This window comes from Enoplosus armatus, chromosome 9, assembly GCF_043641665.1.
Source record: "Enoplosus armatus isolate fEnoArm2 chromosome 9, fEnoArm2.hap1, whole genome shotgun sequence".
In the NCBI taxonomy this organism is placed as follows: Eukaryota; Metazoa; Chordata; class Actinopteri; order Centrarchiformes; family Enoplosidae; genus Enoplosus; species Enoplosus armatus.
The window spans coordinates 9,579,446-9,592,576 of record NC_092188.1 but is presented as its reverse complement, the minus strand read 5'-3'; the positions used below and the strand labels follow the sequence as shown (position 1 = coordinate 9,592,576).

Sequence of the window (13,131 nt, the reverse complement as noted above, 5' to 3'; positions counted from 1 at the left end):
GGCGATGGTTGTTCGGCACTGTCACCAATGGAGACAGGGAGAGATGGCAGGAAAGCTGATAATCCTGAAATGAAGAAGAAGAAGAAGAAGAAGAAGAAGAAGAAGAAGAAGAAGAAGGGAAGAGAAGTGGGGAGACAACAAAAACAGAATTTAGTTACCAAGACATAATTCAAGAAAATAGATGTCATTCGTACATTTATTCTCCAGTAACAGCGATCCCTGCACAAATACTTCATCCTGGAATTTTACCTGCACCTACCTGAGCGATTTCTAATCCTCCCTAGCTCCAGTTTCCAAGTACGTGCTATTTTGCAAGTCAAACTGGCCCTCGTCTACTTTGCAAACTTTCATAAACTCGCAGGAGAAACCCACAGAACACACCTTTGCAAGCATTCATATACGCGTGCACACACACACACACACACACACACACACACAAACATGCAGACTGTATGAATATTCATACATGACATGTATTTGTTCTTCAGAAGATGTGACACTTGTTGAGAGCACACATCCTCACCCTGAATGTACACACAAACCAGTATGTCCTGTAATAATGTCATCAGTGTATCAGCTCTCACTCCTCAACAAATTCACAACAGTCTTGTGCCATTTAACACTCCAGTGAGCTCTCACCTAATGTTGATGGCTATTGAATTTGGTAATGTCGTGATTAAATGAGCAATGTTTAGCAGTGAATCAATCACCTAATGGACAAACTCATACAGTGTGATAAATGTAATCAAGGCACAAGTGAAAAGGCAGAGTCACGATCTCGAGCTGATTTCACAGAAACAGAGCAGTTCAAAGAGACACGACACATGACCCTAACTTCATAGTAAAGCAGCACAATATAACCAACAACAACAGCAACACCCTTCTCCTTCTGCTGTACATGTGCAGATACTACAAATTACTTTTCTTTCTTGCGAAGAACCAATTGTCATGATGCTATTTCCTTTATCTTACCTTGAAAACTGACAGGAGGGAATACTTTCGTTGATCTTATCGTATGCGTCCCTGCAGCAATCTCTCTCTCGCTCTCTCTTTCACTATTTGAATGAGTGTCCCTGTCAAAACACATGACCAAGTGTGGATTTGCCTCTAATTTGTTTGAAGTGCAAAGGAGAGGAAGGGAGTGAAGGAGGGAGTGACTCTGTAAAAGAAAGAGATTTGCTTTAATTGGTCTCTATCCTTTATCCATCTACAATGCTTAAAGTGAATGGAAGATGGCCTGAAACGTGTTAAAATGATATTAGAGTGCTGATCTATGGCCTTGATAGTAGTGCAGCGCTCCAAACACCTCAGTGGCTACAGTATGGGTGTCGTGCCTTAAATTGCTGATGACTACATTGTCCCTGAAGTTGGTAACAGGGGATTTTAGGCATTTGTTCCAGATGGAAAATTGCTTTGATAATGAGTGTTGTCATGAATGCTTGAGTGTTTTAGTCGTGCTATTACCCTTTTGCCATTCTGTTCCTGTGACCCTGCCATTGTTCCATGTGATTAAATGACTGCTAGGGGTTGCTGGGTGGTGAAGTGCATTAACACAGCCAGAGAGAAGAGGGGGCGGGGGGGATGGAGGATAAGAGGCGAGGCAGGAGAGTGAGTTTTAAATCCTACTGGCTGAGATTTTAAGGGAAGCCTTTTGAATCAAATCTGCTCTCATCCGATTACTGACTGCTCTTTGCATCTGGATAAGAGATGGAGAAAGGGATGGGGGGGGGGGGGGGGCAGATAGTGGGATGAGAATGAGGGAGGGGGCAGATGGAGGAGGTGGAACGGGACGCAGAGAGAGTTGTGAGAATGGGAGCCTGTGAACGGTGGAGGGTTTTCGGTGGGACTGGGCCTGTGAACTTGAGTCTGACCAGTGACTGTGGTGCTCTGCAGTTTGCACCTTTACCTCAGCGGAGAGCTCCTGACCGGTTACAACTGTCTTGCATTCGTGGTCCAACTTTTGTATTGTAGCTCCTTCTGTTTCCTGTATTCCTCAAAGCCATTTAACACTAAACTACAGCAACATACTGTGTCTGTACTAGAGAGGGCAATATGACGATATAAACTGTGAAACGTAATACATTTCTAAATACATTTATACTGCGATAGCTAACCGTTTTGTATCTCTGGGTGGATAAGGCTGTTGTGGGCAATGTTATAAATCAACGACCAGAACTGATTTATGGTAATATTGGATTTTTATGTGATTTTTGCATTCAATTTGATAATCTACGTTTTTGTCAGCTATTTAAATCACTGGATTAGCCAGAAACAGACATACCTGTCTTGTTATTTTAACCATCATCAGTTTCTCAATAGAGAACCCTCTATTTTCACATATATTTTATGTCAATATAAAATTACATATACTGTAATAGAGGATTTTGGCCCAAGCGTAGTCTAAACTAACAAGCCCATTTCTCTCTTCTGTCAACATAAAACGTTACCACTTTGAATCAACCACGCATGATACATCCACATAAACACCTTAACAGTTTTATCATGCAGATTACATCTGACTGTATTAAGAATCAGACTGCAAAAGGAATTTGTTTTTTATCAGATTATCAGTCCACACGACGAAACCAGCATTGTATGCTGATCCCATGTAAATCCCTCAGTAGTGTGTGCCATAAACACAAGATAAAACAATGTAAGTGCATTAAATGTGTGACAATATCAAGTTGAATGGTGTGATTTTGATACGTAGATATTTCTTCGTACATACTGTAAGATCACAATAAGATGCTGTAAGCGTGCTGCACCTTTTAACTCAGGAACGAACATCTTTTTGTATTTAAGGATATATCGTCATGACAGTCAGTCAAAAAAATCCTTCAAGCTTCAGGATTTTGGCAAATAATTGTCGATGTTTGTGATAAATGTTTTCTCAGCCTTTAACTCATTTTTTTTATCAGACTCATTGAGTCTGAGCAGCTTGACACAACTTCACAACTACCAAGAACAAAATATGTAAACAGCAACATATGACCATCCACTCACCAATTAGGAGACTCCTCTCAAGGTGTTTTGGTAGATCTAGAATCAGTCTTCCTCCAGCGGTCTCCCTCTGGTCGTTGTCATAAGTTCAGCCCGCCTGTTACCACACTTCCGCTCATTCACTTTTGGTATCACACACAGTGAGATATTCCTCCGTCACTCACTCTCTCCACTGCTCCTATGAGGAACAGATGAGGATTGGAGGGATGAAGGGAGATCAGTGATGAGGGGATAAACCCTGGGATGGACAGAAAGAGGGGTGGGGGGGTGGGGGGTGAGACAGAAAGGGAGAGGAGACAGTGGGGGAAACCAAACAAGGTGCAGAGCGTGGTTATGGGGTCATAAGACATGAGCTGGGGTGAGTCCGAATCAAAAACTAAGAGATGGAAATCATGGAGGGGAGGGGAAAGAAATAGAGGACCTGGGAACATGGCTTTTTATGGTGCTGGGGTAGTCTTTTAAAGATCTATGACTGGCAGGAGGGTTTGTGTTTTGTAAACCCGAGGTGAAGCTAATATTAGTCAGTTTATGGACAGAGAGGGAGAATGGCAGAGCAGAGATCAGACAGGGTACAGTGGTGATAAGGAGAATAACTGCAGGGTCCAGGAGAGAGGTCTTTCTGGTTCATTTTTACTATGCAAACAGTACCTCCAGGCATGGACATGTACTTACAGTGTACAGGCTAGGTGCTACTTTAACTGTCTATTGCACTACAGTCTCTGTCCTTTTTGTTCTGAGTGTCAAAACTATTTTCTTTGACATTTTCGACCTAATGTCACTCCCTGTTTGGCCCTAATTCCCTTACAGGACCTTAGTACAAAACAAACCCCTAAACTCCGAGGTCCCTCTTTCAATTTTCACCCTTGCCCGTTAGGGAGTGTGCACCTCACTGCTGTTGCACATTATCTAACAGTAAATCACCTGTATTAGCTATGAAAGAGCACAGCTTACACTCCCTATCATGAGATAGCACTGTCAGGCCAAAGGGAGTACAGTGACTACATTTCACCCAAAAGGCCTGGGATAAAGCTCCTTGAATCAGCTGCTGCAGTGGCCTTTAGTAAGATTCTGAAAGCCCTTCTTCACTGGTAAGTTTGACTTGCCTTTCATGGAATCCCGACTGCTTTAATAAAGGATGTGCCCATCCACTTCTCCCTAAAGCTTTTACATTGGTCCTTTGACAGTCAGGAGAGTGAGTCAGCAGCTATATTATCTTATTGTATAATGTCTAGAATACGTAGTAGTTTAGTAAGTAATGGAAAGTTTCATACAAGGATCAAGTATCACATTATTATTTTTTGTGAAAACCCTTTAGGCATCTTTGTGACTCTTTACACAGAGTGGACTTCTGTTTATGTGTTTGCTCACTTACATACACACACACACACACACACACACACACTACAATAGGCTTGTGTTGTGTGGGTGTTGCCTACCTGGGTTTATTCTATGTTTCAGTTCTATAGTTTAAAAGTGTTGACCTTTGCTCACTCAAGCTCGGTGACGACAGAAGCAGACTGACTGAGCTGGCTGAGCTGACCCTGGATTTGGTAAAAATGGAGTTGGGGCACTGCGAGCTGTGAGATGGAGCGTAAAAACTGAGAGAAAACCAAAACGAGGAAAAAAGGGATTTGTTTGCAGCCGCACAGACACAGGCCAGGATAAAGACAGAGAGAGAGTGTTATTTTGGGTTACTATTTAAAGACCAATGATGTCTTGATCTTGCATTATCCCTATCATAACAGCTTTTATTTTACTATTTGTAGCTTAGATTCTAACTAGCATTGCTTTAGTTCCTCTGGCATATGAAGTTCGTACCAACATTAACTCACTGTCAGGAGAGTAGATTTTGTTTTTCAGTCTATAAAGCCCAGCAAGGGTCACTGAACCTTTAACCTTGTTTTGAATAAATGGGCTAAGTGGGTGGAGTGGGGAGGGGCGACTGGATTAAATGACATATCAGTCAGTCACAAACAACTATTGTGACATGAAAGTAGGATAGATTCATGAATTTTGATTCTACTGAATCTCATGTTGTGATTAAATCTAAAAGTGATGCAAAGCATCATACAGGAAGGCCAGAAATCATCAGCAGACACCCGATGAGTTGTTTGGGCCACTTGGGAAGTGCAACATAAGGGGTAAGCGATCATGTCAGCTACTCACTACACACAGCACTCAGTTATAATGACAACAGGATGCTGTGATTTCAGTTTTATAACTACGCTGTTAGGCCTTACATAATGTCTGCTAATCATATAAAATGTGGAAAGATGACATCACACTGCTGTAAATTTCATGCTTTTCTGCCAAGTGTGTAATTAGAACAGTAGACAGCCAGGGTGCTTAGTGTGAGGATATCTAAGATGTGTTATAGAGACATAACACCTACTTAAGAGAAGATTAATGCAGACTTTTAGGGTACTGAATGGTTTCAGCGTGTGAGGGAGGGAAAAGGTTAAAACCAAGGCTCCATTAAACAGGCCTGCCGACCCAATTCTTCGGCGGCGGGGGATTATAACACAGGGGGGAGTGAGAGTGTTAATATGGGCCATAAACAGTACTTGACTCAGTACCTAATGCACTGGACGAAAGCAGAGGAGGGGGCTGAAAGGAGGCACTGGGTGTAATGGGAAGGATAACTTGGAAGTGGTCGAGTGTCACTCGGCTGGTCGTGAATGATTAAATCATCTCTCGCTGGATTACTATTCCATATTCTAAATGGGAGATTTTTTAAGCTTCATAAACAAATGCACTCATTTATGAGGGATTAACAGTAATCTCTCTATTTCTATCCTTTTTTCCCCCTGTGCACCTCTCTCTCTGTGTCCCTCTTCTCCCTCTTACTGCCTCGAACTGTAGTTTCTGATGTGCTGCGCTAATGTAACTACTTTCACAGTTTCCTACTGCTGTCTAATCACATATCTTATCACATGCTTCTACTCTTAACAGACTGGAACAGACTGAGTAAAGTATTAACTCTCTAGTTTTTATTTTTAATCAGCAGGCAGCCACAGAGGGTGTGAGATAATCACTTAATAGATTACACAGCCTTGCTTTAACTTTTCTCCCCCTTTTTGTCCTCTCTTTGTCTCTAATGCTCTTATAGTCCTTCACTTGTGTGGATCTGGTATGTAGCACTCATGCGACATTGGTAAAGACATGTATTTCTTATTTTAATCTCTTCATTTTTAAAGGGAGTGATATCGGCCATTAAAGCTGCTACAACAAAAGTACAGATTGACATTAGAGAGAGAAAATGACAGTGTTTCCCTCACTTACCTTCATCACACACAGTATAAATACAGTATATACAAACATGCAAGCAGCTTTACATAAAAAGGCAGCAAGATGAGAGTGAATGTGTGGGTAAACAAAATCATACTGTGGCAGACTGAGAAGACATAAAAACAGAGAAGTGTTCATGGTTGGTGTAATGCTCTTGTTATGGGGTGGTGGACACAGATGAAAATGTATTCCAGTTAGGGGGGTTCAGTCTGTCGGGTTTGTTCTGGCTCTCACAGCTCATCTCTGCCCCCCGTCACCCTGCCTCTCCCTCTGCTCCTCTCCTTCGGTGCTTGGCTCCGAGCGTTGCGAGCAGCGCTGCCCTCCGTCTCCTCCTCGTCCTTTTTCACCACACTCTGTCCATCTGCAGCCCACATGGCCTCCGCCTCCTCTCGCTCCTGAGGGAGAGAAGTGTAGTGTAGATATTGATTTCCAGAGGCCATTATGACAAAAAGCAAGTTTGGAAGTGACGGATTACATTTGTTCCTGTTATTTTAATTTATATCCTTGTATTTCTGGATAAATATTCTGAAACCAGTTATTTCCATTTTCTTTTTCCTTCTGTGGTAAGTGGTATTAGTGAGGAGCAAAAAGTAGTTATCCTCTATTCAGCTTTTGCTAAACAGTAGCCATTGGGGCCACCTGTGACAACTGCAGGGTAATGGTACAAGTAGACTAACAAAGTGAGCAAACTTACTCAGTAATGTCAGTTACATAGGAATATCTACCTAAACTTAGCTAACATTAGCCACCATAAGCTACTGATCATACCAGCAAAATATCTACTGAACTAAGCACGGGTGTGTTTTATTGCTTGTGAATTACACATTTCATTTTTAAGAAGAAGAATGTGAGACTACGGCTCTTCTTCCACCGCAGGCTGAGGAGGCTCAACATGGACTCCGGGATACGCTGAATTTCATTGCCAACGACTATAACTAACTTCACTACAATTATTGTGCATATGACAAATAAAGAACTTGAACTTGAATGATTCATCTTTCTCCAAACGGATATATAATAAACCTAAAGGAAACTGGCATGGTATGATCTCAGGCATTGTGAATGCCAAAACATTAAGGCAGCCACCAGATTTGCATTGTACTCCAGCTGGTCTTATTATCCAACACCGGTGTCACGACATCAGAAACCACATGACTGCGGGAGGCAGGTCTGCCCTGAGGAGGAAGTCAGCGCTGTGTGTCGTCACAATGCTCACCATGTCCCTGTAGAGCTTCTCCTTTGTGAACCAGAGGGCCAGCGCGCACCGCCGGCCACTGGTCACTGCAGTAACACCATGTGGATTTACTGGACCCGACGAGAAACCCACCAGTCGACCGCAGCTGGGTTTTACTTGAGCCTGGAGACGTGGAAAAGGACGGAAAAGGTCACCAGGTCTAACAAATATTCTGAAGCAGGTTTAAAAAATCACTAAATGAAGTGACCTGAGATAGTACCTGGGACAAAGGTTAAAAAGTGACTTACTGTTACTGTCTTGGCATCCCTGTTAGTGAAGAACAACTCTCCACCATCAAAGTTGTCATTCAGGTAGAGAATGGCACTGTGAGAGAAATAGGTCATTCAGTAATGAAAATAACCTGAATTAAATCAAATTCTCAATATTTCTAAACATATTTTTTGACTTGATCTTAAAATATGTATAATATAATTCCATTTTGTTGATATACTGTAGTTTTACATGGTTTTACTAATACAATTTCTCTTTTGGGCTGCTGTGTTTTCCTGATTAAGATGATTTTTGTGTACCTGAGGTCTCTGTGTATGAATGCTGGCGGTTCCCTCCAACAGTGCTTGGTCTCTGGCTCAAGGAGACAGTTGTCAACATGGACAGGGTGAGACAGGTCCAGCCTGCCCTCCTGGTCGCCTAAGGGCAGAGAAAATCAAACAATCTTACTTACCAAAAGAACACATTTAAGTTCACAGTATAAAAGTCAGAACTCAGAAAGACTGCAGATGTAGTTCCACATGGCCAGCCCTTTTCCATTTCATTCAGCAAGTAATAATCTCCCTCAAGAGAGAAACGGATAATGTTGGTATTACCTGCGATAGCACTGCGGCAGACCAGGTGTGTGAAAGAGACGAAGAGTCCTGAGGGGCTCCTGAAGTAGGAGTGCAGCAGGACTCTCACTCTCTCCCCCAGCTCATGTAACAGCCTGGCATCTGATTGGTTCACCAGGCCATCCTGAGCCAACTGCGAAGGTAGTTAAAAAACAAACTGTGTTCAAGCACGAGATCACCAAAATAACATGATGCTTGGTTCTTTAATTAATTCACATTTTGAGAGCAGGTTATTCTGGTTCACTCAAAAACACGTCATGTTTCTGCTTCCATTGTCTCCTGTTCGCCCACCTTTACAGCCCTGAGGACAGTCAGGCCCTCAAACGTCTCATGAGGCGTGTGCGGAGACCGTCTTCCCCGGTATCCATCTCCAGCAGATGCTGCAGCCTGTCAGAGACGACATGAGACGGTTGGTGAGAGTGTTGCTGTTTCTATCTGAGAATACCTGACTCTTTAACAAGCTGGACTTACTGCTGCTAACTGCAGCACTCTGTCACACTCCTTCTCAGTCATGACTCCGTCGAGTACTACGCGATTGGTCCCGTTCAGAACCACATCATCCATGGTGATGGTCACACCCACCTGAGGGACGGAACCACCTGGAGAGAGGACAAATAAGAAAGGATGAGAGAGGAAACTGGTAAATTCTAAACTGCTACAGACTGAAACAAGAGGCTGAACTGATCTTACCTGCAAAAAATCCACTGTCATCCACTTCCTCCCACTGCTCTCCCTCTTTCATTTTCTCATTAATTTTCTCTTTTTCAGCTCTGAAAGTGAAACACAAAAAATACTGAGTTGACTTCACATGAACGTTTACTAAAGCTCTTGGCCCCGAATGGATTTCCTTCAGTCTTTCTCACCTCCAGGTATTCCTCAGTGATTCGGGTACAACATCTTCTGGAGTCCAAAAATCCTAAATGGAAAGCAATCATTACATTTGTGGATGTAATTTTGTAGATCAAAATATCGTATATTTGCCTCAGTACTTACTGGGTCGATGAAACTGAAGTCAAGGTTCTCCATACCAAAATACAGAAGCTTCTTCTCCTGCAAAGAGCGACTGATGTATCTGACAATCTCCTGTATGACAAATACACACAAACATGTAGTCAGCATGCTCAGAAATTTGTCTGTGATTGAAATCTGAACTTGGATGATTACCATCATAGTAGTGATACCTGAGCAGGCTGTGTGCCCTGTGACTCTGTGTCTCCTCCTAGTGTCTCATAGTAGAGCTGCAGGTTGTCTAAGGAGTCCTTGTCAGAGGGATAAAACAGGAGAAGAGAGCGAAGTGTTTGCACTGCTCCACTAATATCACCAGCTGTGGGGAAGCAGGGTTACAAAATAAGAAACTAAGTGGCACTTAAGGGTTTAAAGTGGGTGTGGTATGATACTGAGGTAAAAAAAATTCAGAGGATGGTATCATAACATTGAATGATCTTGAATAATCTTTAGTTTGACCTCCGACCCCTGACCTTTAAACTGTGCAATATGGAAATGCTCCAGCTGTGAGGGCAGGAAGTCCTCCTGAGCAGAAATCCTTCCAGGTCTTGTGGCTATCTCAGTCACACAGGACTGCCGGCACGAGAGGAGGGAGAGGGAAAGAGCTGGACGGAAAAGAAAAACAGTGACAATGGGTACTTTCTGTTCTCTTTCTGTAGAGAAGTCAAGCTTCAGAGTTGTTTTTTTTCTTACCCGCAGCCTTCTCGTACACGCCGTCAACACTGTCCACTCCCCTGTCCTGGGGCAGCCGCTGGGAGGCCACCTCACACTGCACCCTGCACTCCTCTGTCTGCCGCAGTGTTTCATTCACACACGCTTTCCATTTCTCTGCTGCTTGCATCCAGTCAGAGGAGGCCTCACACTGAAGTGCAGAATCATACAGCACCTGGGTATGATGGCACATAGAGAGAGAATAATATAGTTAGATTAAAGAAGAGGATGCTGTTAGACTGGCCTCTCTTATAAGAAAATAAAAGTACAAACATGTTCTGTTCATTTAAAAAAAAAAAGGGGTGGGCAAATTTTGAGACATGAACGCATTCCATTGCATGGGCCATTTGAGGCTATTTCAAACAAGCTTAATCATGTTATAACAAGTGTGTCTGAATAGGCAAAATAAGTTGCTCAGGCAGAGGTCTTCAATAAGTACCACCACGTTTGGATTACATGGTCGGATAAGAGAAAGTGAAGATGAGAGAGAGGAATTTAGCCCCTTAGGCATTGGCTGTCTTTCCACACTCACATCTCCATTTCACATTTCTCTCTTGTGTGCTTATATAAACTGTATTATATATCGGGCCACCAACAGAGAAGACTGTCCCATCTCTCCTATTAATGTTGAACTCATTGATCAGCCCTGTTTATCCAAATAAGTGGCTAAAACTCTGAGCCCATAGAAAGTGATGAATTGAAACATAAAATTTTAATTTAAATACCAGTGAACAAATAGTATGTCTATGGAAAGCTGGACTCTTTACCATGATGTACTCTGTCAACCCTTTAGCATTATTTTGCATATGAACAGACGCACCAGTGCAGTTTATGGACATTACACTACATTATTTCTGGGTATGGAAATTTAATCGTTGCAATTACCCACTGCGACTCCAATCCCCCTTTCCTTTACAAAGACATCATCCCTCCCTTCTCACCCAGTGTTTCTCATGCTCAATCTCCCTGTCCTGGAAGGCCTCCTCCGTCACTCCTTCCATCCGTCTGTACTTCTCAATGTTGTTCCTCATTTCCAGGTGACTGGGGTTGGCCACAAAGTACGTATGAGCTGCTGATGCCGCCTTCTGCAACTTTTCCAACTAACGTGCAGGAAGAGGAGAGTGTGAATGAAGTTTGTAATAGACAGGAGTGTTGTTTTAAAATACAGTTGTGACCTGAATCATAATTAGGGTTAGAGAATCACAGCATAGACGTTTGCCTCTAAATGCCACTCTGAAATAATATAATATATACATCTATCATTAGTAATGAGAAATTAACAATTAACAATTATTATGTCATAGACCTTCATGGCTGCCTGAAGAATAGCTTACCTTATAGTATGTGACCTGCAGAAAGTTGTAAGGGTTGCGACTGCTGAATTCATACTCTATGTCGGTAGAAACAGGAAGCTGCCCTGCAGGTGTGACAGAGCGTCCAATACAGAACCTCAAACATTCAGCTCTCTGCTGCACCCAGTCCAGGACCCAGAGGTCCCACAGACTCCCCTCCTCAGAGTCTAATAATACAGAAAACATTAATAATTTTTGAGAGCGAAATATACCATCAAACATTTTCCATCATTCATGCAAAAGATAATAACGTCTATATAGTAAACATTGTTTATGCATCTTCACCATTTGGAGTATATGGAGCCTCTTGTGTTTGAAATCTACATACTATACATTGAGAGTAAGAGTTTAGTAAAAACTTTATAAAGGAATCAACCTAATTCCTAAGTCATACTCATATTTGAGCCGCAAATATGTCTTTAGGCCTTCAAATGAAACACTCTGAGAAGGAAAACAAAATCCATAATATAAGGAGTCACAGGTAAACATGACTTCACTGAAGGGGTCACAAGGCAAAAAGGCTGGGAACCAGAGGCACAGGGTATGGCAAGGTAAAAGTGAAGTATTATATTTAACATGTTAACACGTTATGTTTAACTCTGTGTGAGAGCTGCTGTTGTACCATTCAGATGTGCATTTAATTAATTTATTGTTCATATAGTTTAAGGAATTACCAATAAATAACTACTGAACAAGACCCTAACAATACATCTGGAACACCACTGACTCCATGGAAGACCACCCAATCACTACACTCTATCTCCGTCTCTCTCTCTACACACACACACACACACACACACAATATTTGACAAATCATAACTTACCCAGTTTACTGAGTGGCTCTCTCCCTGCTGCCACACAGTCATCATGACACTGCCTGCGGACTCTGACCAGTGATTCCTTGGTCACGACGGATTTCTCCAGCAGCTCTGCAGCCTTCCCCCAGTCCCCACCAAAATATGCGCGTACTCCACTGTAGTACAAAAAATCATACGGCTGCAGAAGTGACAAAGCATTGGAGCTGCCGCTACCCGGGCTTGCTAAGGTAACATTAAGTAATGATATGATAACAAAATGAAACGCCACGTATACAGTGAAATGATCAGACTGCAGCGCCATGGTCCGAGGAACAAACGCAGTGGAGGAGACGGAGTTGGGAGAAGAGGAGGGACTATGGTAATATTTGGGGAACGAAGGAGAGTGGAATCCAGAAACTTTCCTCACGTTTGAGGAAAGTTGGGTCCTTCATTTCATATGATGTATTCACTACTGATACTCGTTAACGTTTCCGACTGGTAATTTCGTTTGTTAAAATCAAGCTAAATGTAACTTATTGACTTGTTTTGAGCTAATTACTGCTAGACTGTGTGTTTAACGGATTATTTCCCAGCAAGTTAAGTTGCAATACTTCGATGTAGCCGCGAGAGGAAGCCGTTGGTTGAGTTCAACGGACGTTACCGTATATATACAAATACAAGAGTTTGAGCTGACATTAACCATTATCCTTTGTCTTGTGAATACGTTAATCACTAATCTGTCAATTAATTGATTCCCCACGTGTAGACATACTTTTAAGCAGTGACGTAGCTTTGGTAAATGCGACGCGAATGTAAATCTAGTTACTCCATTACAAAATCACGCCGGGTGCCAATATCCTATAGATTACGGTAACGAGCCTCAGCCCGTCGGCGTGCGGGCA

General features: G+C 42.4%; 1 protein-coding gene across 1 annotated transcript; it reads right to left on the bottom strand.

Annotated features, from left to right (window-relative positions):
- Positions 1–5,989: 5,989 nt before the first annotated feature.
- p3h3 (prolyl 3-hydroxylase 3) lies at positions 5,990–12,566 on the bottom strand. Its single transcript, XM_070911436.1, has 16 exons — positions 12,257–12,566; positions 11,415–11,599; positions 11,022–11,180; positions 10,063–10,255; positions 9,843–9,974; positions 9,546–9,688; positions 9,358–9,447; positions 9,228–9,280; positions 9,055–9,134; positions 8,836–8,963; positions 8,656–8,751; positions 8,347–8,497; positions 8,053–8,170; positions 7,771–7,846; positions 7,505–7,645; positions 5,990–6,683 (listed from the first exon to the last, which is right to left on the bottom strand). Exons 1-16 carry the CDS (start codon positions 12,549–12,551, stop codon positions 6,519–6,521), a joined length of 2,205 nt encoding a protein of 734 aa, XP_070767537.1. The 5' UTR covers positions 12,552–12,566; the 3' UTR covers positions 5,990–6,518.
- Between the last annotated feature and the right edge of the window lie 565 nt (positions 12,567–13,131).

Coding starts and splice junctions, on each gene's coding strand:
- p3h3 (XM_070911436.1), bottom strand. CDS start 12,551: ATGGCGCTGCAGTCTGATCATTTCACTGTATACGTGGCGTTTCATTTT. Junction 10,256..11,021: donor TTGAGCATGAGAAACACTGG/GTGAGAAGGGAG, acceptor CATCATACCCAG/GTGCTGTATGATTCTGCACT. Junction 7,847..8,052: donor TTCATACACAGAGACCTCAG/GTACACAAAAAT, acceptor TTTCTCTCACAG/TGCCATTCTCTACCTGAATG.